Source organism: Lichenostomus cassidix, chromosome 1Ab, assembly GCF_008360975.1.
Source record: "Lichenostomus cassidix isolate B80296 chromosome 1Ab, HeHo_3.0, whole genome shotgun sequence".
In the NCBI taxonomy this organism is placed as follows: Eukaryota; Metazoa; Chordata; class Aves; order Passeriformes; family Meliphagidae; genus Lichenostomus; species Lichenostomus cassidix.
The window spans coordinates 11,254,876-11,281,590 of NC_139481.1; the positions used below are offsets into that span (position 1 = coordinate 11,254,876).

At 38.9% G+C, this 26,715-nt stretch overlaps 1 protein-coding gene across 4 annotated transcripts; it reads right to left on the reverse strand.

Annotated features, from left to right (window-relative positions):
• Window positions 1–365: 365 nt before the first annotated feature.
• Window positions 366–26,479, reverse strand: ARFGAP3 (ARF GTPase activating protein 3). 4 transcript variants are annotated; one of them, XM_085049783.1, is made up of 16 exons: window positions 26,271–26,479; window positions 20,538–20,656; window positions 19,987–20,059; window positions 17,438–17,569; window positions 15,920–16,006; window positions 14,996–15,077; window positions 14,660–14,716; window positions 13,522–13,568; window positions 12,265–12,410; window positions 10,012–10,137; window positions 9,465–9,584; window positions 7,010–7,147; window positions 6,202–6,325; window positions 5,171–5,261; window positions 1,966–2,087; window positions 366–1,313 (listed from the first exon to the last, which is right to left on the reverse strand). In XM_085049783.1, exons 1-16 carry the CDS (start codon window positions 26,337–26,339, stop codon window positions 1,296–1,298), a joined length of 1,551 nt encoding a protein of 516 aa, XP_084905909.1. In that variant the 5' UTR covers window positions 26,340–26,479; the 3' UTR covers window positions 366–1,295. The 4 variants fall into 4 exon arrangements, with proteins under 4 accessions (XP_084905909.1, XP_084905911.1, XP_084905912.1 ...); XM_085049785.1 differs by lacking the exon at window positions 26,271–26,479 and adding an exon at window positions 25,940–26,162; XM_085049786.1 differs by lacking the exon at window positions 26,271–26,479 and adding an exon at window positions 25,825–25,843.
• Between the last annotated feature and the right edge of the window lie 236 nt (window positions 26,480–26,715).

Sequence of the window (26,715 nt, forward strand, 5' to 3'; positions counted from 1 at the left end):
TAACTCTCTTAAAAGAAAGGTAATTTTTTGCTCAATAATTATTAAATCTAAACCAAACAGCCACAAAGGGGAAGTTACCAGAAGTGAGAATTAGATGTGAAACAGATAGAAATTAAACCCCAAATACAGCTGCACTGTTAGCTGTATTTTAACAGAGTATTTAAGTTCAGTATTAGGCTTATTTTCTAACCCAGCCTTAGTGTTTAGATTTCTAAATCACTACAGCAATATCGTAAGAAAGCAAGTTTCACTAATTGAAACTAAAAGCTAATTTTACCAGACCACTGGTTAGACAAAATACTGATGACAGTATTTAGAAAGCTGGATACTGGTGACAACACACAGAAATTGAATTTAAAACTGAGTTTATATCAATTGTTTTTATTAGATAACAGCAGTTTATGAATTTGAATTAAGAAAGTTACAGAACAGATTTACCTTGAGTTCATTCTTGGTTGTGAGATTTTTTTCTTTAAGGTCATAATAATTATGTAGGTTGTCATCAGCAATAAATTCTAGACTGTCTACAACACAGCCCCACTATTTCCTCATTCAATAATCGATAATTTTATCAAAAACTTTCGATTGTGCTAAATATTTTTAACAAGTATTTAATTAACTACTCTGTTAGGCCCCTTTAGTATATTTCAAGGGTTTTTTTCCTTCAATTTTGTACACAATACAGAATTTTTAAAAGCACTTAAGGATCCTATATTGCAATTTTTTTGTAACTTTCAAAACTAGGAATAAATAAGACTGTTCCCACAACAAGATGAAATCCACTATTCAGTATTACAATGTTTTGACTTCTCCACACTTCACATCAAAATATAGAACCTTCTAGCTGGAATATTCTTTTAAACCACTATTTCCCCACCATTTTAATGCACATAAATTTATGACTTCAAGAGTTTCTACTTTCTGGCAAGCACAGGTTTAACTTAAGTGTATATTTTGCCGTAGTCTACTAAATACCACCTCAGGAGATGTATTCATCCTTCTTTCTCTTTGCTGCCTCACAGACAGAACCAGCGATAAAATAAAGCTCCCTGCATCTAACAATAAGGTTGTTAAGAAATAAAGACTGGAAAGGAGAAAAAAAAACCCCAAAGCATCTGCAATGTAACAAGTTGCTGCAAAATTTCTGCCCTGTCAAATGACACAGCACTAAGAAGAGGCTGAGTCAGAAATCCGCACTAAGAAACAGGTAAAAACATCAGTCTTAAGGCAACCTTCATTTGAATCAGCAGAGTGATTATTTGTGGGCCTGAAGAGGAACCTTTCTTTAGCTTCAGTTACGAACCATATCGATCCTAGAAAAGTAAAGACAAATAACAAACCAGACATGAGTGGGTTTTCCATTGAAAGAAATTTACTTCCCTTTGTACAATAAACAGCAGCTGAATTCTTCAAGACTTTGAGAAAATGGACCAGTGCTTCCAAGAACTGGAGTTTAGAGTTAAACTCCAGGATAATCAGCCTGATTTTCAAACATCTGAGAGCTCCCAGTGACCTCACACCGGAATTGTGAAGTGACTGGAGCACAAAACATGCTGGACACTAGGGCCAGGATGCCTCATTTTGTGCAAAACAGGGATCAAAGGTCAATTAAAGAGCCAACACAAAAGTCAGGTTGGATGACTGCTGTAGGTCCCTTCCAACCAGACTACTCTGTTCTGAGTTAGAAACTCTGATGAGTTTAAAAGTAGAGTGACAAATAACTTTCATGATGGGATTTTTGTTTTAATTAAAAAAAAAAAAGTCTTCTAATGAAGGTGAGCTAGGAGATACAGTTTTCTTTTTAAAGTTATAAAGATTTACTGTCTACTTTGAGAGGTCTACAGAGCTCAATACCAAATTCATTCCTTTCTCCCCTAAAAATAATTCAACAGAAGGACCCATAGCACTAAATCCTTACAGAAAGATGTCAACTGATGGTTAATAGATTGCAGCACTTTCACTCACCTGTATAGATGTCATGACCCCATTAGCAAGGACAGAAAGTTTTCCAGCCACTGATTTCACTCCTTCTTTAAACTGAGCTATATCAGGAGCTGAAGGCAAGACATTTGCAATATTGTAGCTTCCTAAAAGGAGAACACACATGGAGGAAAAAAACAGGATTTTATATTAAAAGCAACCTTTTTCTCTCTCCCCAAAGTACTATATGTGACTAGGAGCACTAGACATAGATGTCAGTGTCTTAAATGCATTTTCCTTTTGGATTATTTTCATAATGCCATCCTGAGTGTCATCTTCTACACTGTATTCCCAGCTGAGCAATTAATGTTTGCTTAATAGATGATTTATTCCATACTTCCAATCTCTGACAATGTTGTTTTGTATCATCAACAGATGTTATCTCCTTGTAATTTAAAGATGAATGTGCTTCAGAGGTGGCTGAAGTGATGAATGCTATTTGTGTGCATGCATAGGTATGTGTGCAAGCTGTATATACACATATATTTTGCATTACTAGATCTGAGGCTTGGAAAATTCTATAGAAATTACAGTAAATGTTAAAAAAAATAGGTTTTAAAACTCCAGAACAATAGAGCCTTCCTGAAAGTCAATATATTTTGGACAGAGTTATCGCTACTGTTAGTATGGAAAGTGCAGGTCTAAAGGTAACAGAAATCAAAGATATTTTACAACTAACTGCATGATAAATATTAACACGCTAACAATTACCATCACCCAATCATTGGGGAAAATTATCACTGGCATGCCTTAATATAAAATATCTGATCCTGTCAAAGGCACAAATAGGAGTAAACCAGAATCACAGAACCATGATCACAGAAGGGCCTGGGTTGGAAGGCACCTCAAAGATCATCCAGTCCCATCTTCTGCCATGGGCAAGGACACCTTCCACTATCCCAGGGTGCTCAGAGGCTCATCCAACCTGGACTTGGACACTTCCAGGGATGGGGCAGCCACAGCTTCTCTGGGCAACCTGGGCCAGTACCTTCCCACCCTCACAGGGAAGAATTTCTTCCTCATATCAAATTTAACCCTACTCTCTGTTAATTTGAAGCCATTCCCCCTTGTCCCGTCACTCCAGGCCCTCTCCATCTTTTCTGTAGGCTCCCTTCAGGCACTGGAACGCCACAATGAGGTCACCCTGAAGATCTTGGGAGCAAATGGGGCTCCAGAGAGTAATCATCCTAAACCAGACCATTTCCTAAATGGAGACTCCTTTTAGTCTTTTGAACAGGGGTGGAGGATGAAGAGAGAAAAAGAGAGAACCTGCAGCTCCTCTGTCCTGGGAAGTTAGAGATATCTGATTCCTTAGCAGGCTGAGACAGACAATCCTGGAGATAAGTCGATTTATTTAAGCAAAGAGGCTGGTTTCTAGCACAAGTGCACTGTCACATTCAGAAAGCTTCCAACTCCTTAAACCCAGCACAGGCACTCTCTTTATAGATTATCTTCCGAAACTTACCTCAGACAGCCCTACTTCTGACCTGTAATTTGGACTTCCTTACGATCTGTTCCACTCATCAAATGCTTCAGGCATTTTTCTTATTAGAGTCATAGAAATAAGATCTGCAGATATAAGTGACCTGAGAAGCTCTAACCACTTCTCAGCCACAAACATTCTCTCATTATTTGCTGGTTACATATGGCTGGTCTGAAAACGTTCTTGTAAATGAGGCAGGAAAGCAACTCCTTTTCTTGGGGTTTCCTTCCAAATCAGCCCTCCAAGTCAGCCACTTGACATGTCATCTTTCATAAGCATCAGCTTTGAAATAATGCAAAAAAGCCTTTTCCTTGTAGTCCCCTCTTCTGATAAAGAGCTCCTGCAGTATTCTGTACAAAAGCAAGCAGCCCAAAACTGTTCTATCCTGACATTGCATCAGTGCTCATAAAAACTTTAGATGCAAAGAACTTTTTATCCTGGCAAGGACCCCAGAATTACAGCAGTGTCTTTGTTTACAGTCTCCTAATTACCTTTATTTTATGGAACTAATGATAGTCTGGGCATTAATTCAACACCAGACAAATTATCAGTGCAGTAAAATTTTTCCAAGAAGGACCACTGTAGAGTGCCAATTTTTGGGGTGAGGGGTGTAACAGAGACATGCAGGAAAGGAAGTTTCTCTACATTGAATACAGTGTGAATTTATGACACCATGTTGCAAATGCTCTTTTCAAGAGGCTAAGTAAGTTACTATGATTTCTGCATTATGACTCCTGAATTGCATCTTTTTTTACATTTCAAATTACTAAACCCCAGTTTTACTTAAGCAACTGATAACAGGAGTTATTTCTCTACTAGTCAGGGTATTTAAACTTGCTTTCAGGGGATCAAAACTAAACAGTCACATGTTTGGGGGTTTTTTGCTCCTCCTTTTCCAAAGTAAAATCAGATGCTGCATACTGTTTGTTTCTCCAGCCTATTTGAACAATTACTCACAGATTTCAAGTTCTTCAGTAACTATTCTTTTTTCCCATTCTACTACAAGTTAAGGAATGAAACTCAACTAATCAAGTCTATGAAATGTTCCAGCATTTCCTACCTTTTCTATGGCACATTATCATACTATCCCAAAAGCGTTGTAAAGAAAACATGAGATTTTCAATAGCCTAAGGGGCTTCTTTTCAGTCAATCTAATCTTTCTCTGTTTCTAATTTGCTGAACTACACTCTCCAATGCAAGGTGTTCCAACAAATCTTTGAAACAAACTACATGAAGATTTTCCTTAATAATTTGGCAAAACCAGAGTTAGAAGCAAATATACCATTGAATGGATACGCCACGCAACAGATTCCACAGGAATTTCAAGGCCACTGACATTTTATTAATGATTTTTCCTAGAGCAAATACTATGATGACAGTAAGTTACTTATGGTAACTGATAAAAAAAATTACAAGAGTCCATTTAGGTGTTACCTTATTGGAAAAAATTAAAGTTTTCCTTTGATATAAAATATTTACAAAATACTCTGTTATTTACACCCCCCCGTATAAAATACTGAATTTGCAAAACCAAAAATACGGAACTTGAAATTTAAGGGGTTAATTTTTTAACAATGAATACACCTGATATGACTGCTTGAGCTACTAGCAATATTCTTGCAGAATACAGTAATAACTGTGATTAGAAGCAGAGTCAGGGACTGCATTCCTCACATGATCCAGTTTCTCACTCTGTTTGATATATACCTGTTGGCTGTTTTTTCTGGTCTTCAAACAAGTCAGCTGAACTTATAGATGTGCTTCCAGAAAGTCTTTCTAGCCGAGCCCTTGCTTCATACTGGAAAAGAATTGAGAATAAAAGGGATTTTATCAGTTTGCTGCCATCTTTTGAGGTAATGTCATAATTTGAATGATTATAGACATTGTTTTGGACCTGAAGCTGAAGCTGACCATGCTGAAAGTCACGCCCATTTCACAGCTTCCACATCATTTACACTGAGTTTGTCACCATCTCATTTCTGAGTTATCCAAGGGTAACATTTACATTGCAACACCAAGGGTCCTACTCGCTGTTACCCTAAAATTGCTGAAAAACTATGCTTCCATTAAAACAACAATTAAAAAAATGTGGAGTGGTGAAATGGAGGGGAAAGCACTGCAGTTAACATCCTGCTGACTCTTCCAACTACATGACACGTCTAAGTCAACTTTTTCCAAGCTCCCTGCACATAGTAATTATATTTTTTACATTAGTCTTTACACTGTTAATTTTCCATTAAAAATCTATCCCTCACCTCCAAAATGCACCCTAATATCAATCTGTTCTTATTCTAGGTTGACTCAACTACATGCAATTCACTGAACAATTTAGTTACGCAGCTGGCTTTACAACATTAATTATGTTTTCATGCAACATATACAGAGCAGAAAGATTTTTTAGCAGTTTGTTGGTATCAGTTTGTTTATTTAGAACAAATGAAGTAAGCCTGATTCTATCAAAAATCAGGAGTGCTGAATCAGTCTACCACTTCTATCAGAAGAGAAGAATGATAGAGGTATGATCCTATGCACAGCTGCAGTTCCTTAAACATGAATACTAAATGATCAGAAATTTGTACATTTCTATAAAACAAAGAATCGAGTGGACATAATTCTGCAGGCTCACTAATTCTATCAATTTAAACTATTTATTGCCTTCCCATTATATGAGAACACCATGTTTACAGTCAAATAATATTTTAACATTCAAAAATACTTCATCACTGCTTCCTACTTACATCGGCCTGATTTTGCCTTCCAAAATACATCTCTGAAGAAATGGCTTTGACATTGCCAAATTTTTTTTGTGCCTCATCTGTGTTTGAAGAAGGCTCATATTCAGGCTTACGTCGAGATGCAGGCCTGGAAGGAAAATAAACTGCATTAGGAGACAAACTTCATTCACATCGTGGCAGAATGAAAGGAATCAAACAAGCACTGAAGTGCTCAAACTGTATTTTACAGATAAATGAAAAATATGGTTTAAAGTAAAAAGAACAGAGGTAGAAAACATCAACCAAGCACATTGACCCCCATTCTTATATTTTCTACTTGACTACAAAGATAAAAATACAGTTAACAAAAAGGAAAGACATTTTTTATCATCACAATAATCAGACCTGTTGTTTCTGTCTCCAGTTCCTTCATCCTCAGAGCTGAGTGCCCCAAATTTTCATTCATATCCTAACAAGCTTTTCTTTGATTCATCACACAACAAACAAAGCAGGTATGTGCTCAGAGCAGGGCAAATATTTGAGTTTCTACTCACATCTTTTGTCTACTTCCTCTTCTGCTGAAAGTCTTTGGGAATTACCTCCAGTACATAGACTGAACAGCACTGAGCACAACAGACACTGCTTAAAATGTAAGAAATTCAGCTTACAAAACAAATTCAGTCAGGAGATCCCTTGACTGCTGGTGAAATTTATGGCCAAATTCTACTTCTACAGCCTGAAAAAAGCTCCACTATTGTGACCAGGACTCAAATCACATTAACGAACTTGGGCTTTCTGTACAAAAAAAATCAGTTTGGTTTTCTTGCTATACCTGTCTGAAAATCCTGTGCTTTTTGAAGTTAACAATATATCAATGTCTCTACTATTATTTTCTTTCTTCCAAAAAGCATCTGAATTCTCATCCCATTTAGAGAAAGTGCTGCTCCTCAAATCTGAAGAGTCACAGTACCTAGAATAAAAGAAAAAGAAAACCCTATTGAAAAGTCAGAACTTCATTATTTATTGAAAAGTGGGAATATATTTATTTATTTATTGTTAGATAAATACTGCTATAATAATTGCTCACTAGCCAGTACGCTTTCAGCAAAACAGCAGTTGTCAGTGAATAATCTAGATTTCACAATATTGCTTTAGAAACTTCGTATAGTTGGATCCAACAGCTCAGAACAGGAAGGAAAGCCTCTGTTTCTGGTTCTATATATTTTTTTTAATCAAAATGTTAAGAACTTGTGAGTTTTGCAGCACATTTATTAAAATTAAATGCTGTTGTAACGTGTGTCCTTCCTGTCCCTGACCCCACCCCCCTGACCCCTTCTGACTGGATGTGAGTCAGGACCGCCCCCCATCCCTAGAGATAAAAACCCCAGCCAGATCTGGAACGGGCCTCTTTGGTTCTGGACTCATATGGAACCTGCACCCTCCCTTGCCTTCCCTTCCCCCTCCCCAGTCTCCCCACTCCACCCCTGTTTTCCTCAATAAAAACACCATGGAGACCAGGAACCAAACAGCTGCCTTTCTAAACCTGCAACGCTTCTACAAGAACCATGTCTGACCAGCCCCACAGCTCGTGGCCATGGAATGACCATCCTGCGTGTTCCGGTTCTAGGGCAGCCCTCCCCCGCAGCAGGGGAGGGCTGCCCTCAGGTTTTGCACTGCTGCAAAATGCTAAAAATATTTCTTGAAAATAAGTCTTAATTTAATAAGACAATCCTTTCTTGCAAATCAAAACTGCAGGGAAAACACAAAACAAAGACAACTAATAAAAAATGCTGCACATTTATCAGTTCTGGTACATAATTTGATCTTTTCCCCTTCTGATTACCTACATGTATCTCAGCATATGTGGAAAGTATTTGAAAAAAACAAAAAGAAACTACCAAAAACTATGAAAATGCCAAACACTGTGATATTAATATTTTATTGATTGTAGCAAAAGCAAAAATCAAAATTAAGGATTTGCAGAGGCTTCAAATACATGTCTAAACCTTGAGACATTTAGCTTGCTTAATTCACTTATCAGCACTCTAATATGCAGTATGCTTGTTTTGCTTTTGGGCATATACTAAAATGACACTTAAACTACTTTGGCTCTATTTGAAAGTCACAGCTTGAAATAAAGGATAATAACCTTAAAAAATCCAAATCTCCCTGTTCTTTAAAGAGAATGAACTTGTGTACCAACTCCAATTAGATCCTCCCAGTTCTAACCAGAACAAGGGCAGGGAACAGCTACATTACAATTTACCTTCTAATCATTGAACCACAACACATTAAAAAGCCTCCTCCATAATTCATCTTTGCCTGCTGGTAGCTGATGAATAATTTGAGAGCAGTAGCAGTTCTTTTCAGGGAACAAACAAGGCAAGCACTGAAATACAACATTTTATTTTACAAGACTGCTGCCACTTTCCATGGTCCCACATTTGCATTTCTACTGCAGTGATTACACTACAAAGTAGTTTCACAGAAGCCTTGTGCTTTTATTTGCCTGTCTACAAGTAATTAGGTACAATTTGTCATGTTTCTGTGGCATGGATCCAATAAATGCAGTTTATGAAACCAAAACCTGTTTATATCTCTCAGTCCAGAAATAAGCTGGTTCGTTGCAATTAGTGCCAGAAAGATTAATTACTTTTCTTCTCCCAAGAGCTGTATTTTATAATATGCATTGCATTCATCCTCTGATTAAAATTTTTTCAATTATTTTTCACTTACATTTTATATTCATGCAAGTCTCTGAAATAGGACTACAGACATCTACACAACACACCCAACATCCAACACCTCAAAAGCATTGAAGTTTTTGCATTTGGCATGCAAAGAATGATGCAACTGTAGTATATTTAATATCAGACTTCAATGCTTGTTTAATTTGAGATTGAAGGTGAACGCAAGAAAGAAAAAAACAACGAATACAAGTCATTCTGACAAAAAATATTCACTGGATTTGGAATACAACAAATAAAAGCTGATATGGCAACTGTCTGTGCAAGCAGAGACTAGACTCTGGACAAGACAAAACCTACAAACACATAATCAGACCACATTCTCAGCAAAGCTAACTCCCCTCCTTTAGAAATCCATTTGTCAACTGAGGCAAAGCCACTTTTCCACACCTTTTCGGATTCAGATGTCCTCTGAAAATATGCTAGGTGTGTACACAGGTTCAAACTGTCTCCATCTCAGGTTTCAAAAACATGGTGCATATTATTATGGAACTTGCATATATTTCTAGGTCCATCCAAAATCAAAAGCTTACAGAATACCTTGAGCTAGAAGAGAAGTAAGAGTCTTCCACATCATCCACGTACTTCTTCGGCTTCACAATTGCAGGCGTTTCCTGCTCTATTGTTTGCATATCTGAGGTGACTGAGTGAGAAATGCCACTGGTGACAGGAAGAAAGCAAGCATATAAAGAGATGACAAAGCTCACACCCTAAAATAAAATAAGAAATGAAAGCCCAAATCTTGTTTCTGAAGCTTGCTGAGAAAGCCCAAGCTATACAGACATTAAAGGAGGAGGAATTAAAATAAAGGAAAACCTAGGAAAACTGTCATTCTCTGACGTAGTGAGGGGACTTCTGAACATAAAGCCCATTCTGACAGCTGGAAAACACAATTTAGGATGACCCCTGTCTGGCAGGTTAGAACTTAAATCTATCAGAAGCCTCCCCTTGACCAAGAGTACATCTTTTGCTGATACTGATTAAGTTTCCATAACATGCTTTAGTCCATAACTTCATTTCCTAAGTAAAATGAGGGATTACTGCCTAAAACCACAGAGTATTTCAGAGTTTCCAGAACTTCACATACCTCCTGTTGCTGCCCAATCCCATGCCAAGCCTCTCCAGTTCACTTTTCTTCTTACCAGAGAGGTTTAAGTTTTCTTCTCTAGTTTTAATATCAAGATCTCTGTAGGCCAACCTTAAAGATGATACACTGGAACAAAACACAATTACCAGAGAAATGTCCAATGCTACACTGACCAACCAACCAACCCAGTAATATTAGTAGAATATTAACAATATATATTGTAGCACTGTATTTTCTAATGTCTTCCCTTAAGCCACATCTTGGCCCAGCTTAGTCTCCATCTCCATCCCTTTCCTCTAGACCATCTTAATATTTTCCAGTCATACCAGTGCAGCAGAGACAGAGGTTTTCAGTCTTGATTACAGAATTTCAGAAATAGTGCTTAAATTTAATTTCTTAGTTCAAAAGGGATACAATTTTATTGATTTTAATGAGCAACTCAGCAATATTTTCCCTCCAAAGTCAAACTGCCATGAAGTACAAATGAACTATTAGAAGAAAGGAATATGAGATATAGGATGCTGCTGGCAGACATGCTGCAAAGCAGAAAGGAATAACTGAAAACATCTACCCAGCACTCCAAGCAGAAAGATTAGCAGCCCTTCCTAGGAAACCTATTTTATGAACATCAAGATTTTATTTGCTGTTGATTAAAATAAATGGGCATACTGATCAATTTTTTTACAGTAATTTCAGCTACCTATTCTTGTGCACAACAGAAGATAAAGAAATTTGGTACCAATTTAAAAATCACATTTAAAGTCTCAAAACTCTTCCCTAAATATTAAACTACAAAATAATCACTTCCATTCCTGCCACATAACAAAGTTATATTGAATTAATTTACTGACGTTTATTGGTCAAGCTTTTAAAATTAAAACCACCACACAAATTAGATGGAAGCAAATGCAGTTTTAGAAGAATTCACCCTTCTTTCATTTTGGTATCTGCTGCCACCTACAGTTAAAATTCCCAAAGGTTAATCTCAGGGAAAATACAGTTATCTTTCCTCCACTGGAACTGGATCCATAAACTGAAGTGTATGTTCATCCCTTATGCTAACAGGCATTTTTAAAAGGTTATGGCCACTGCAAAAAGGTTGCAGCAACCTGTAATAAAAGTTGGCTTGGATCTACGTAGATTTATAAATTTCTGACACAAAATCCAAGACATTACTTGGGACTTTCTTCCAAAATAAATTATATCATCACAGGCATTATTGATAAAGAATAATAATAATAAATGAACAATCCTTTTTTTGATTATTTAGTTGTTACTTCAGAGTCTCTCCACTGGTAGTTTTGGCAAACACTAAGAAACATGATTCTGTGGTTAAAATACTTTAAATTACCCCCTTGTGATTGGTATTTTTAATGCAACCAAAACGTTTATTTCTGCAAGGACAACATAAATGTGAGCAAAAGGAGTGGGGAGGAGATTACAGACCAAAGACCTGAGTACTACGAACGAAGAGTGATCCTGCAATTATGTAATAATTCAGAAAAATTTTTAATAGGTTGTAGGAATGATTCACTAGCACTTAAGAGAGGACATTAAACTCTCTAACAGTGAAAGTATACACTAATCAACTACTTATTAGTCTAATTTCGATGATAACTAATGAAATATTAAAAACCAAGAGCACATAGCAGAGAAATGTGGAAAGATCCAGGAACAGCACTCTCTGAGCTTTAGGGCTGAGTATTTACTAATTAAAGTGAACCAACAGATTCAAGGTCTCATACAGAATTATTCACAGGGTTTTGGTGAAAATGAAGGCAATTCCAGTACAAATTAGCTGAAACTTCATCAGGCAATTTAAGACATACTTAAACCACCTCTCCTCTTACACAGTATGTACAAGTCAAGCTGAATATTGCCTACGCTCTCAGGAAACACTGTTTTCAATAGTATTGAGTTCACTACACCAAACCAAAATAAACTAGGTAACAACCATGGGGTAAAAAAAAAAAATCCAATAGCCAAGATTCTTCTTAATAGTATTAAGAGTCTTCTTAATATTTAATTTTCTACAGTAAATCATCAACTGTAGAAACATATATTTAATAGCAAAAAAAAAAAAAAAAGGCCAATGGGGGAATTACTGTTTGGTTCACCTTAACCACATCTGTTTGGGTTTTTTTTTTAAGTTTCATTGGCATAAATTAATCTATGGTAGTATTTAAAATGTGGTTAATTAGCTCATTAAATTAGGCTTCATGGTTTACCATTGTATGCTTAATTCATACTTACCGTGGCTCTTCCTTCTCAGTCTTCTTACTACTGTGAAGATCCTCTTGTTCCTTCATTTTATCTACAGCTTGTGCTTGTTTTTCAATCTCATTAAAGCTTTGGCTGCTCACTTTTTGGGCTCCCAAACCACCTTTTTTGGTACCAAGCTGGAATTATTGTAAAACAAGCAAACAAACAAAAAAACCCCAGAAGCCCCAATATTATAACTGAGATAACCACCTCAGCTGACTTAACACTTAAGAGCCAGATGTGAAAGCAACAGCAAACACTACACCCTGTTTGGGAACACATGCAGACAGCAAGGAAAATCTGAAGCAGAGAAAATATTTTATTTCTTGTTTTGATCCTCAGCACTGCTTCTACTATCTCTTACAAATTTAGTTAGCTCTGCAGTCAAGCCCCACAGAAAAATTAAAGAAATATAGTTTTAATTGTTCAGAGATTGGCAGACTCAAATATTTAAATATATAAACCAACTTTGGTTTCTTTTGTTTCATAGGAATAGCATAATAAAATTTGTTGCAATGGAACCATTATCAGAATTAAAAGCCACTTAATACTACAAATATGGATACAATGATGCTGACTCAGACGGAGGCACAGCCCTCAAACTGCTGTTCTTAGTCTCCTCTGTCTAATTCCTCACCTGCAACACTACAGTAATATTAAATTTCACAACACACTTCTCTTCACCTTTTACTGCTTTAAAGTCTTTATGTAAAAGTTCCAGGCCATGAATACACAGATCAGGCTCTGACACTACAGATTACAACCTGTTCCTGCACCTGTGACCCTGTTCTGTGGCGCTCCCTGGAAGGGAACCAATCTGCACAAACCACTCAGAATAAAACATTCCTTCTGTATATTAGGGTCCTCTAGTGGGAGCACAAAATACAGGATTTAATCTAAATTAATCTGCTCCAATACACCTTCAAAATCTTGTGTCTTACAGCAGCCCAGACGTAAAATGACTCCCTGTAACATGTTGTCACAGTAGGGTGGCATTAGGGTGACTATTGGAGTTATTTTCTTGAGTTGTCAGAGCCACACATTCACAACTTGAGCTGTCTTCTTCAGTTTTCATATTCCTTGAACAATCGTTGAGACACTCAACTCTCTTCATGGGTTTTTACAGAGACCAGATGCTAAGAAAGTGCTAAGACCCTAACCAGAAGCAAGTCTATAAACTACTTTTAAACTATCTTGAAATAAATTATCTATAATACAGTTAAAAATACTCTGTTTATACACACTTACCCCCTTCTTAGCTGGATTTACCTTCTTTTTTATGAAGGTGGTGCTCTCTGCAAGGATGAAATGTACATTACTTGACATACAATTAATTCCAGAATTGCAGAAGAAAATTTCCATAATGTCAACCTGAAAATAGTTTTCGCTATTTATTTTAATGTCTTTCTACACTGAGGGGCTGAGATACTAAACTGACCTACAGAACAGAGCTGTGACTATCTACCAGAAAATGTGGGGAACTACCTTTGATTGTCATCTCATGAAAATATGCAATAGGCATAAAATTACAGCTCAGTTTTCAGCTGCAGATTCCTGCTAGTCAACAGAACAGGAATGCCGGGCTTGCTAGGCTGAATCACACTAGAGGCCCACCTGACCTTATATCACTTCCAAGGTGAATTTTTTCCTGGATAGAAAGGCATTGGCTATGTTTAAACCCACCACTGACACATATTAAACATACTTGTATTGGTAAAATATCGTAAGTGTTATCAACAGCTCCCACTGGATGCTTGTGCAAACAGAAAAATTAGTCTGAGCTGCAATGTGGGTGGAAAGGGGCATACACAGAACAGAGACTCTTCCCGTAAGACAGAACTTGTGATGTCCAAAACAACCAACAAAAGCATTTGTTTTAGAGAACACGTGTAGAAGGTACAAATGAGAAATGCAGGAAGTGCATCCAGTGAACTTTTTTGTAGTCTCCAGCTCTAAAAGAACCAAATCCAAATAAAAACAGCAATGAAGACCATACCTGCCTGAAGTACTGAGTTTGGCACGGACACCACTCCTTTACTATCCCTGTTCTGCTGAGAATCAACACTTCATTCTCAGAAACCTGGTCCTGCAGGACAAGCCTCTAAGTGACAGATCACTGATGTATTTTATTCTATTCTATTTCCATCAGCTTTTTTCCCCCCTACTTACAGTATGATAAACACCTCAGTGTTAAGTACAAGAGCCTGGGCACTGAAGGTATTGCATTATCAATACAAAATGTTTCCAGTCTAAGTTGTTACGTTCAGATTTTTGAAAATGGAACAAAATCTATTTCCACAGCTCTTCCCAGTCAGACATTCTCTACCCAAAGGGATATTTGGGGACACTACGCCTGCTGCTCTCTTCTGCTGCTTGCAGCCATTACCTAATGCAGGCTGTGGGGATGTGCTAAGGCCATCAACACTTGGTCCATGTTCTAGTCCTAAAAGGTAAAGAATAACAAGGGTGAGAATATCAGAAGGATTCTTAGAAGGCATAAAGTACCAAAACACATCTCACTGTACTCAAGGTACATTGGCAGATACAGCATAATGTGGTATTTCTATCACAGCTTTCCCAGCCATTAAAAGAGCAGCAGGCACCCCAAATTCTTGTGTTATTAGCATGGTTAGGTTATTTAACTATTAAAGTAGAGGAAAGAGAGCCTAAACTAAGAGAATGAGAAAAATGAAACTTATTATTAACAAAGAATCAGTCATACCTTCACAGGATTCTGGAATATTTTCTGAAGTTTTCTGCTGGAGAGAAACTGGTTCTGGTAACAGCCACTCTGTAGTCTGTGCCTTGAAGAAAAACCCACAAAACAAAAGTGCACAGAAAATAGAATATATAAAATAAATATGATGACTTAGCTCAAGACTACCTAAGCACCACTGTTTTATTACAGGTTCTTATGGTTACAGCTTTTAGGATTAAAACCTGTACTCAGAAGGACAGTTATTAAAGTTACAAGAAGTGCCTACCTTTACTAAAAAGCAAGCTGGTTTCAATCCACTCCTGAGCACTTTTATCTCCCCTCTCAGGAATTTCAACATGTTTACCATAAAAAAATAATATGCACTTTAACTGTGCTTTTTTTATTGTACGCCGGATCATTTATTTACATATAATCACCACACCTCCCCACTAGAAGCTCTTGTATTTCCCATTTGGTACACACTTCATTTTTGATAGTGAGCAGTCCTCCCAACATTCCTGGTGAGCTCTCCCCCACCCCTCAAACACATCCCCTTCAACACGCAGGTTTGTGACCAGGTCACAATGAATGCTGTAAGAACTGTTACACTTCACTGATTGAAAACCAAAGGTATCACACAGTATATTTATATCAGAGCACTTCCAAGCAAGAACTACTGGCTCCAAGTCAAATTGTTATGTCTACAAAAAAAGTATTTTCATTCCACATTCAGCTACTATTTGGATAACTCAAAATGATCATCTTAGAAAGTGGTTCATATCCAGGAAGAATTCTGAGACCCACAGAAGGAAAAGCAGATAGATGTTAACTCCCTGACCTACCTTTTCGCTATAAAGTTTTCTTTCAGTATTTAATCTTCACCATAGAGCTCACAATCAACCAAAGTGTTAAGAAAGCAAACAAAAATTAGACACAGGTAATTTGTACCTTGGTAGAAACATGGGATGCAAAAAAATCTTCCTCGTCTTTATTTTGAGGTGATGCTGGTGGTATTCCACATCCATCTGTCCACAGCTGAAATTAAAGGACAGAATTTACAGCATAATTGCATGAATGCATTTTTTTCAAAAGCATTAATCTTAAAATAGCTTTGTTTTGTTTTAAGGTTTAAAAACTTATTGATTTTTTTGTCTTGTCCATAATTTTTCCTTACAAATTTATCCAAGGTTCAGTAGATGAGATTCCTTTTTTTATTAAATTCATACATATTTCATGTGCTCCTGGTGTACCAGCCGACAGCTTTGAGCAAAGCCACATCTCAGGGCTGTGGGGCCCAGGGTGCCACAGGACTGCAGGACGGGACTCCAACCAGTAATCTGCACTCTAAGATTATTCACAGGCAATCTTTTTTCATGATTCTTCCTACCACATGCAGAAATAATGACCTCTGTCAAAAAAGATACCGAAGGTACAACAAGCTCACCTCACCATTCAACAACCAGCTCTATCAGTAACCCGGAGAAGGAACTTTTTAACATGTGACAGGGGAGGGGATGGCTGGTACTAAATCCAATTATCTGAGTAATTTACTTCAGTAATTTAAAAAGCACATAATCACTTACATTTGCAGTGCACAACTAAAATTATTCACTAAATATCTACTAGAATTTTCAAATAATTAATATCAAACAATTGGATGGAATCTGTAATTGAAGCAAGATAATCATAATTTCTCAAGGAGTCATTTTGGGAATTTACCATAAACTTAAGATAGCCACAGTATATTGTATTTACTTGAACACATTTTACATCTTAAGCTGTTTACTAAGTCAAAACAAATATTCTCTGAACTTGGTGATATGAACTACATTGTCTACAACACGAATAATAAAGAATGATCCATTGAATTTCATGCTACCTGATGCACAGGTTAGAGAAGAAAAATCAGGCCTTCTTGCTTTTAATTTCCACTCATCTGATCAACTTCAAATGAACCAGCCACAAACTTTAACCATCTGAATTAAACAATGCAAACATGTTTTCCATGTATGAAGAAGAGAACTGTTGTCAGACTTATTTAACCTCAGATACCAGTGCTGGATACTTTGCTTAACTCCTTTCAGCAACCTAACAATGTTTTGACAGCATGTATGAACTGCCTCAGCATTTTTGATGGAGAACAGCAACTTCTATATAACTTGCTAATTTTCCAAATATTATTTTTGTAGGGAAAAAAAACAACACATATTTACCTGCTCAAAACAAATCCCACTTAAATCACAAATAGTCTGTAGTTAATTCTATTACAATTTTTACTGTACTTCTCTAATGATTCAGTTTCAGACAAGCAAAAATAAAAGCACTACATGGCTCATGGGGAAATGGCCACCTTATCCAAAGACTAATAATATTTTGTATTACTGTTTAGAAATTTCAAGTGACTTTAGAGCAAACGAAAGCACAGTTTTTAAGGAATCTCCAGGCCTCAGGACACACACTACTCACATCAGTACCGTGCTTTCTCGTGGCCTGTGTCGCAAGAGATTTAATCTTCTCCTTGTAAAGCTGAGCAGCACGACTGTTGTACTTGGCATTGGTGTCACTGGTTGTGCACCCATGTTGGTGGAAAAAAGCAGACTGGGAAGCAGAACATAGCAAATGCAGTGAGGAACAGGTTAAAAAACTAAAACCATTTGACATAAAAATATATTGCAATGCAGCAAAATACTCTTCTTCTCTGCCTAAATCTAATCTTTTAAACAATGAAGTCTAAGGAATCTCCAAAGGAAACTCCACTTTTGCGACTTCTTTACATATAAATAAAACAGAAAAAACCCCCAATACAGTGGGATGCTTTGAAAGCATATACAAATGCAAGATTCCATCATATACAACGAATCCTAGTTCTGAAATCAAGTGATTAAGTGGAAAAAATAGGTAAAATGGATTGCCAGTAGCTGTGCTTGACAGCACAATTCTAATATTCTAAAAGGCATTGCTTGGCTTCATCTCTATCAGGCTGAAGAGAACAATGTATGTTCAATAGTATCAAAATGACTGCACAAAAATGGTCTTCCTTCAAAATAAAGGTGTGTTTATGCACATATCTATGTGCCCAGATATGTTTATAGGCTTGTGTGCTTATATAAAATAAATAAATGAAGATTGTGCATTTCTGCATGTAAATATACACACTTATTAACTTGATACTCACAGGGGCTTCTTAGAAACCCTAATTCCAATTATCATAGAGATCTAATCTGAAAGCAAAAGGAATTAAGGACACTTTGGATTTTCTAGCTATCCAAAACACAGCAGGAAGCTCAGGACTGCTGTTATCTAGGATTCAGCATCGTCAGGCAATTACATTACTGAAATTATTAATGTTAATCTAAAAGTGCTTCTAGCCAGTAGTTAGTAAAACTAGAATTTGGTATTTAACTGGAACGGAAAGAGTTGGCTTTTCAGTGTCATTAAAAGTGTTAATTTTACTTCAAATGTCCAAACAATTTACTAATCTGTTTTTTCAAGTTTTGAGTATGAATCTTCTGAAGTAATCCAAACCAGACCATTGAGAATTTAAGGTATTTGGGAAGTTGCTGGGGGTATATTGCACCTCTTGGTACAATGTATGATAGGAAACAGTGACATCCAAGCAGGAAGACAAAACCTCACAAAATGAAACAATATAGGTTTATTGTTTTTCTAATAATAGGCTAACATTAATTGAAGACTTTTCAGACTTTGCCGTCTCTTCTTTCCAACTGCCTCAAACCCTTTATATAGCAAAATATATATAATTTAATCAAAGTTTTTAAGCACTTGGCTAAAAAAAACTATTCTTAACATGAAATCTCCCTCTTCTCATTAGTATAAAATGTGATTTTTATGAACTAAGTGGCGTAACAGTAACTCGATGAGGACATTCACATAACAGCAGTATTAACATGGAACAGAGTAACTTAGAAAGGACAGGCGGAAGAAAAAGATGGAGAAGACATCATGTAACTGCTCAGATCTGTAAGCCTGAGATAGCGACTTGCTGCATGCCAAATTCAAAGAAAAATATTTGACAGGAAAACGCAGAAGTGGAAGATAAGTAATAATGACCCTGAACTAAGCATTTTTTCTATGTAAATAGGAAAAAAAATTATAAAAAACTTAAAGACTTAAGGAAAGATTGTTGAAACTTAAGAAAATACTATGGAAAGCAAGCTTGGGTGAAGTTTCTTAAAGAAACAATATTGAGGACAAAGCCCAAATGAAAAAAGATATGGGACAAGCATTTAGGGAATTAGAAGAAAAGCAGAAATTGTTTACAGGAGTTGCACATTCCCACACTGGGTGGGTATTAGGGAAGCACTCTCAGTTATTTGTGGTCAACCTTGGGATAAAACTGGGAAAAGATTCCCAAAGAGCTTACAAAGGACAACGAAAAGGGAGACTGAGAATAATACAGCTGTCAACAGAACTTGAATTTACAAACATGCTGTGCAAATACATATAAAATCAAGTTGAAACTAACAACCAATATGAATTGGCCCAAACCATGACACTGCTATTCCCTTTCCTACAGTGCAGCATGTCTGATTTCCAGTGCTACCTCAGGTGTAAGTAAGATCTTGACTCCAGGGTGACTTTCAGCAGCTCCAGATTTTTGGCATGGTTTTTCATGAGCCATGTAAGGAATGATGGTCACAGGAAGTGGCCACAACCTTGGTTTATGAGCCATCTTTCAGCAACTGTCTAAATTAGATATGTACTGACAAGGAATCTGATCCGGCCTTTTCAGTTATTTTCATTACTGACTTGTAAGAAAAAAACCCCATTTTCAGATTGTACCAAAATGGAAAAGTTGCAAGAATGGAGGATCAAATCAGCATCCAGAGGAATTTTTCAAAAATGGAGGGTAGGGGGAGGGGGAAGGGGGCTGTAACAAAGAAAAAGGACTGGAAAAACAAAAATATTCCCAGGAAGAGTGGCAGTAAGGACAGACAACACTTTCCAAGCCTACCAAGCATCAACATGCAAAGCAAATACTCAAGGGTACATACTGCATTTGCATTTCCTCCAACCTGCATGCATCTCAGCTGGAACCAAGACCAATTGGAATCCAGTTCTGTAGATCTAAACACAAAAAAAACGTTTTTAGTGTAACCTCCAAAGCCATTTAAAATCACTGTTTCTGTTTTTTCTTGCCAAGTATTTCTCTTCCTCCCTTTTTTCTGTAATCTGTAGTTATTTATCAGACCAAAAAAGGCCCTGAGTCAGCAGCTGGGACACTCACCTGGAATGAGACAAGCTCAGGGCGCAGATTTACTGCACCAACTGACTGACTGAACACTACCCAAGTACCAGAATCACAGAATAGTTTGGGTTGGAAGGACTAGAAGTCAGGTGACACCACAATGAACTGCTTCAGGAAGCAAAGCCGGCAAATCAAACACAACACCCAAGCAGCTATCAGATATAGACAAGCCAACACAAAGAAGGTTTGAATCAGGAGTTGAAGGAAAGAACGGGTTTTCCTCTCTGAGCAGGTATGTGAACAAACAAACCCATTCAAAGCTGCAGCTTTTACTGTCAAAAAACACCAAATACTTACCGAATGAAACTCAAATGAACACCAAGGGACCGGTGGGTCCCTGAACAATCAATACAGAGAAACACTCCATAGGTGATGCTTGCCCAGCTAGGGTTCTTTGCTCCACAGTCAAAACACACCTTAAAGAAAACAAAAATCAGTAACAGGACTTGAGCATAACCAGGCCTTGTAGTTGTATTACAGGTCAGTGTAATACCCCTGAAGTGATCCAACCTAATTAACTCATTCTTACAGCATTTGTTGACATGACAAAGCCATATATCCTAAAGAGGAGTCACACAATCTGCCCACACAACTACATGCCTCCCCTGTTTCCAGTTATAACCAGTGTACACAGGTTGAGAAATCAGGTCAGAGAACCCACATCAGCCTAGGTCAAACACACGTTTAACACAGCACTTCCAGCACTGCTGGAATAGAAAGTGTTTAAGAAATATTTCCCCAAGGGCAGGCTCTCCTCTTGCTGCACCTCTGAGTCCTCAGAACGTATCAGCAGTACCAGTGACATCATTATCTACTTTCCTATATGGAAACCTTGACTTTCAGGGCAAGCCACGGAAATCCAACTGTGTGAAGAAAGCCTCTGAACATTGCTTATCTGGACAGCCTCTGCAGACATTTGCATGATTCATCACACACCAATTGCCACATCAGCCTTTCCACTGTCTGTACCAAGATGGTTAAAAAGCAACCAGGTCCACAACTACTGCACGGACAAACCCAGGAATTTCTTACCCTCTGCCACCACATTGGACCTTTATCACTCAGCAAAACGAGCTGTGACTATATGTCTCATACACTGCAGGCCAGCAGACCATGACTTTCAAGTCCTTTTTCAGCTATTCTGAGTTTTGTGCTTCTTTTCACCAAGGAAACCAAGAACCAGAAAAAACTACCTGATACAAATCAATTATCAAATACAGGGAACAATACAAATGTAAACAGAAACAGCTAGTCTGAGTTAATGCCACGTGTACACATCTGTTCCTGTATGACAGGACTTTATCTGATCAATGCCTTTTCAGTGGTATCTGTAAAGGCTGCAGAGAAGTATTTTGACAGTCAAAGCATGCACCCACAGGTACAGCCAGTGGCATCTAGTAAGATACAGCTCCACAGAGAGATAAGCTTTTACATACAAATTGACAGCATTCCAATCTGCATCTCCAATCCTTTAACATTCTCCTATAAACTTAATGCATCCTCAGATAGCAATGGAAGTTCTAACTACATGCAGATGTAAAAAATAAAATTTCTTCCAAGTCAGGTGGGGACATATGGAACATCATAAACACAGGCCATAGTGCTTCCAGCACCTCCTTGCCAAGCTGAACAACAAAATAAAAATAGAATTAAGATGTTTTCTTGCCAGAAACTCCCTCTATACTACCAAATAGGGATTTTTGTGTCTATTTTTCTGTACATACACAGTCAAACAAACCCTGAGTCTACTCTCAAGTCACCTGACACATCATCCATCCAAATTATTTTCAAGTACATGCCCAGGAGCATTTTGAGGCTAAACTCCTTGGTTTAATGTGGGTCTGTTTATCTTGTACAGTACAAATTTAGCAGGCACGAGTACAGTTCACCAGCGTACCCAGCATTAACTCTTCCAACAACTGAATATTGAGCTTCAGTTACATCATGACTGGTAACACACACAGAAGACATGGAGATCACAGCTTCTGCATGTGCAAGTCCTGCCCTTCCATCTCACCAGGAACCTAATATTTATTAATGTAATGTTATTTAAATATCCTACTGCTGTATGTGGAAATGGGGCATTCACTGGCATAAAACAGGAATAAAAGCTACATAGAATGCGTGAAAAAAGGATGGGTTAGAGGGACTCCTTGAAACAAGCTCAGGTGGAAGAATGATACAGAGGGAATGAGGGAAAAAGAAGATTAAGTAAGACTTCATGAGTAAGAAAACACATAGCCTAAGCTGTCAGAACTTGGTTTTTTTTTTCCCCAATTCTTTGAAGCAGCTCCTTAAAACACATGAGACTTATCCTCATTTCAAATGGACTATTTTTAGGCTTTTTCTTACACAGCCAGAGGAGGATGGGGACAACAAAAAGGAGAAGACTGTGCTCGAAACCAAAGGCAAAAGGCAACAGATCAGCCCTAGCCTTTCTTCTAATACAAAGCTGACTTAGAGCTTTATGTCTTGTGGAAATTCCCTGGAGTACAAATGGGAAACAAAAACCTGGAGTGGGTGGTTAAAAAAAAGCATCCATGTTTTTAAAAATTTAGTCATAAACATACCTGAAGATTCTCCTCCCTTCCCTTTCCTTTCCTCCAATTAAAAGCACTTTGTAATTTCAACATCTGAAAGTCAATTGCATGACCTTGGAGCTGGCTGCCATGAACAGCACAGCTCAGTATCTTCACTCACACAGGAGTCCACACCAGACACCTGTGGAGATTACTCAGTTATAAAAACGTACCTTTCGGGACTGAGATGCAAGTAGGAACATCCAATTTTCTTGTGAAAGCAAAGGAGGAACTGCTATTTCCATCAATGTTATGCAACAGAAATAGATGCATGTTTCATTAACATTTAGACTAATTTTGCTTAGTTTTCTCAATTTTTAAGTGCTTCCCACCACATACATTTTAAGAAGAATCAGGGGGGAAAAAAACCAAAGAGTTACCCTACGAAACGGTTTCCATTTAAAAAAAAAGTGTATTTTCTGTACAGATTTAGGTGCAACTAAAATATTAAAATTATGATTAAAAATAAATTTGAAGGATATGCTTAAATAATCTAGTGCTTTTAAAATACACTTGCATGGTTTTCGTTTATTTTGTGTTAAGGCATTTCACAACAGTGCAGATTCAGTAAGAATCACTTTGGAAAAAGTCAACCAAAGACCTAACTGAGATGTTTGTATGAGAGCATCTGCAGAGATTTGGGTATTATCCACAGGAAGCAGTCACTAAAACATACAACATCCACCTTGCACAAGACATGTTAATAAATAAATAAACAATATATTGTCATTGGATAAGGAAATGCAGTAATATATATCGGATAGAAATGCTATTTTTGGCACAAGCATAAGGGGTGAGTGGGTTCAGGAAGATCATTTATGCCTGAGGTCAGGGTTACACAGAGACTTTCAGCCTCTACACTTTGAGGGTCCCCTATAACAGGGCTCCAGCCCCAGGGCAGATCCACACTTTGCCAATCCCAGGCTCTGGATCCAGCAGCCTGAACTGGAACTCACACTCGGCCCAAGGTGATCTAAATCCAAGCAGCTCCTCTTAGTCACCAGCCACTGCATCCAGATGCACTTTCCTTCTTGTCTTGCATCAGCACTAATAATCCCAGCCACTGATCCCGCAGGAAACCACCTCTGCACAGGCACATGGACTCAGAGCACAGGTAGGAGAGTGGCCACGTTACACCACAGCCACCTGGCCAGAAATGACAGCATAAAGGAGGGAACTGGAGTGCTGGCCACGGGCAGACAAGAGGACTGCCCATTTTGGAAGTGTCATGGTCTCAAAATTACTTCAGGGACACAAGATAGTAGAGTCCATTCTGGAGCAAAACCCAACACACACAGAAACCACACCCACAACACGAACTGCTACAACAAACCTCAACAACTGATGAACCACCAGCACAACAAGCACACTAGGAGTCCAAGCAGAGACAGGAATACCATAAACCAAAGAAAAGAACCAGGGGGAAAGGAATGAAAAAACAACAGGAATAGATCCATGGTAGATTAAAAGAGACTTTCAGCACAGCCTGAATGTGCAAGTCTTCAAAAGAGCTGAGCTGTAAAGCTTGAACACTCAAGTTAACAATATCAAGTAGCTTAAGGACTATGAACATTTTTATGGGTACAAAATACATCCTATTTAATAACTGCAGTATGTTTGTTAACTCATCAGGCAGTTGATCACCAGTTTGCTGTCATCAGGCAGCTCTATACTGTGTAACACCTAAAGACACCAAGAACTCAAAACCTCATAATAAAGGGAATTAACATCAAATTACAGATGTTAATTTCACGACAATTATTCAAACATCACTTTCAACACACTACAACCCACAAATTAAACTCTGCATTTATTGAAATAAGAATTCTTTTCCTAAGCTCATGTGCACTAAGAATTACTGGAGAGCTTCCACAACAGTGTAAATGCATATGCCTGCTTAGAGCAGGCAGTTCTTCCCAAACTCTACACATAAACTACACAGTTAAAGAAAATTACCAAGCTTTTAATAACAACCCTTTCCAATATTTGCACTTTCCCATGTCTTTCTTCCCCAACAAAAAAGACTTACAAATAAAAGCGGCAGACTGCTTAAGAACAACACATTAGAAAGGAAACAAACAAGATGCAATCGAACACGAGAGGAGAAACTGATGGAAGAAAGAGCTTTTACTTAAGGAGAATGGTAAGACAGACAGGCAGAGTTGTGAGATCTAAGCTGCTGTTTTCCACTCTTCCCCTCTGTCAGGTCAACCAGACCCATCTCAGGTCAACTAGACCAGGCACCACTGCATTGTTATCGAGCTCTCTGTGCCGGAGCCACTTCTTTCCCACTGACCACAGTGAGTGGCAGCTAACATTGCTTTGTCAACACTGAATTTCTGTGTAGCATCTAACACGGGGAGACAGATACACCTGAGCAACCACGGGCACCACATCCACTGATTAAATCTACATGGTAACAAGGAGTCCAGTACAGCAGAATTGCTCGAGGCATTCCATCCTTGCCAGGCAGGGTCAATACTTTCTACTTCTCCTGTGAACTGAACACCGAAAAAGCATCACAACAGCCTTAAAACTACTCAATAGCGCCAGTGATTTTTAGGAGCTTGTCAGAGATCTCTCTCACTCTTGCGGGGATAAGGACCTTTCCTTGATAAACTTTTTACCCCATTGCAAAGGCAAGTTTAACAATACTTTAGAAACTGTTTACCTCTGGGCTCTGCTTTCAGAGAAACCAGACCTGTACAGTCTTAATGAATTGTGTTCAAAAAGTAAAAGTCAGTTTTGGACCAAAGACAGACATCCGGATTCCTATTCCCAGAAAACAAACCCAACGTGTTTCTCCGTCATGCTAATCCACAGTTTCCTAGTGGGTGTACTTTTCATGTATGTTCTCAGAGTACATTACAAAGCCAACACAAACTAGCCGCACAGAGCAGCTGAAGGCACTTGGGCCGTGTCACCTGGCCAGGCGTCTTTCCCAGCCCGCACCTCCACACGCAATGGACACTACAGAAACACCTTCACAACACGGAAAAACCCACCTGAGTACGGGACAAGCCCAACAAGATTAGAAAGCAGCAAACTTTTATCTCTACAGAAGTAGCTGCGCCACTTCGTTGGTTAAATAAAAAAGCAAGAAAAAAAAGAAACACGTACTCAACACTATGATGTGGCTAGTTCGGAACTTGTTTTCATGCTCAGTGGAGCTAACCCTCGCAGCGGACCTGAGGCACCCGATGGGCGCCGCACCTCCTTCCCCAAAGGCTCATCTCTTCGGGATGCAGGATCCCGACCGGAGGGGACGGGGGGCAGGCAGAGAAGGGCTCCCCGCTCCCGGGACGGCCACCCCGGCGGACCCGTCGGGCCTTTCCCTGCTCTCCCAGACGGGACGTGTTGGGCTGCGGGCCCCGCGCCTCCCCCGCCCCGCCGCCTGTGCGACGTGTCACCGCGGCGGAGCTCTGCCCGCCGGCCCGGCCCAGCCCCTTACCTTGTTGGTGGGCACGGAGCGAAGCCGCTTGAAGATGGCGGCGATGTCCTGCTTGCTGGGCTCGCACATGGCGCCAGGAGAGCCGGGAGGGCCGGCGGGGGATCCGCTAGAGCGAACGGCCCGGGCTACCCGCGCCGCCGCTCCCGGGACGCTCCACCCGCCGCGGCCGGCCCGGCCCTGCGCCTGGCGCGAAGGGGCGGTGCGGCCCCGCCCGGCCCGCCCGGTTGCCGCGGAGACGAGAGCGGAGCGGGGCGGCCTGGGGGTGCGCGGGGTGAGGGGATTGCTGGCAATGGGGAAAAAGCCCACACCCACCGCCTGCGCCCTGCGCAGACTCAAAGTCCCAGGAGAGCTCGGGTTAGAAAAGACCTCGGAAATCAGCGAGTCCAACCTTTGAACAGTCACCACCTTGTCAGCCAGACCATGGCACTGAGTGCCACGTCCATCT

Coding starts and splice junctions, on each gene's coding strand:
- ARFGAP3 (XM_085049783.1), bottom strand. CDS start 26,339: ATGTGCGAGCCCAGCAAGCAGGACATCGCCGCCATCTTCAAGCGGCTT. Junction 10,138..12,264: donor ACTGAGAAGGAAGAGCCACG/GTAAGTATGAAT, acceptor GTTTTGTTCCAG/TGTATCATCTTTAAGGTTGG. Junction 7,148..9,464: donor TACTTCTCTTCTAGCTCAAG/GTATTCTGTAAG, acceptor CTTTTATTCTAG/GTACTGTGACTCTTCAGATT.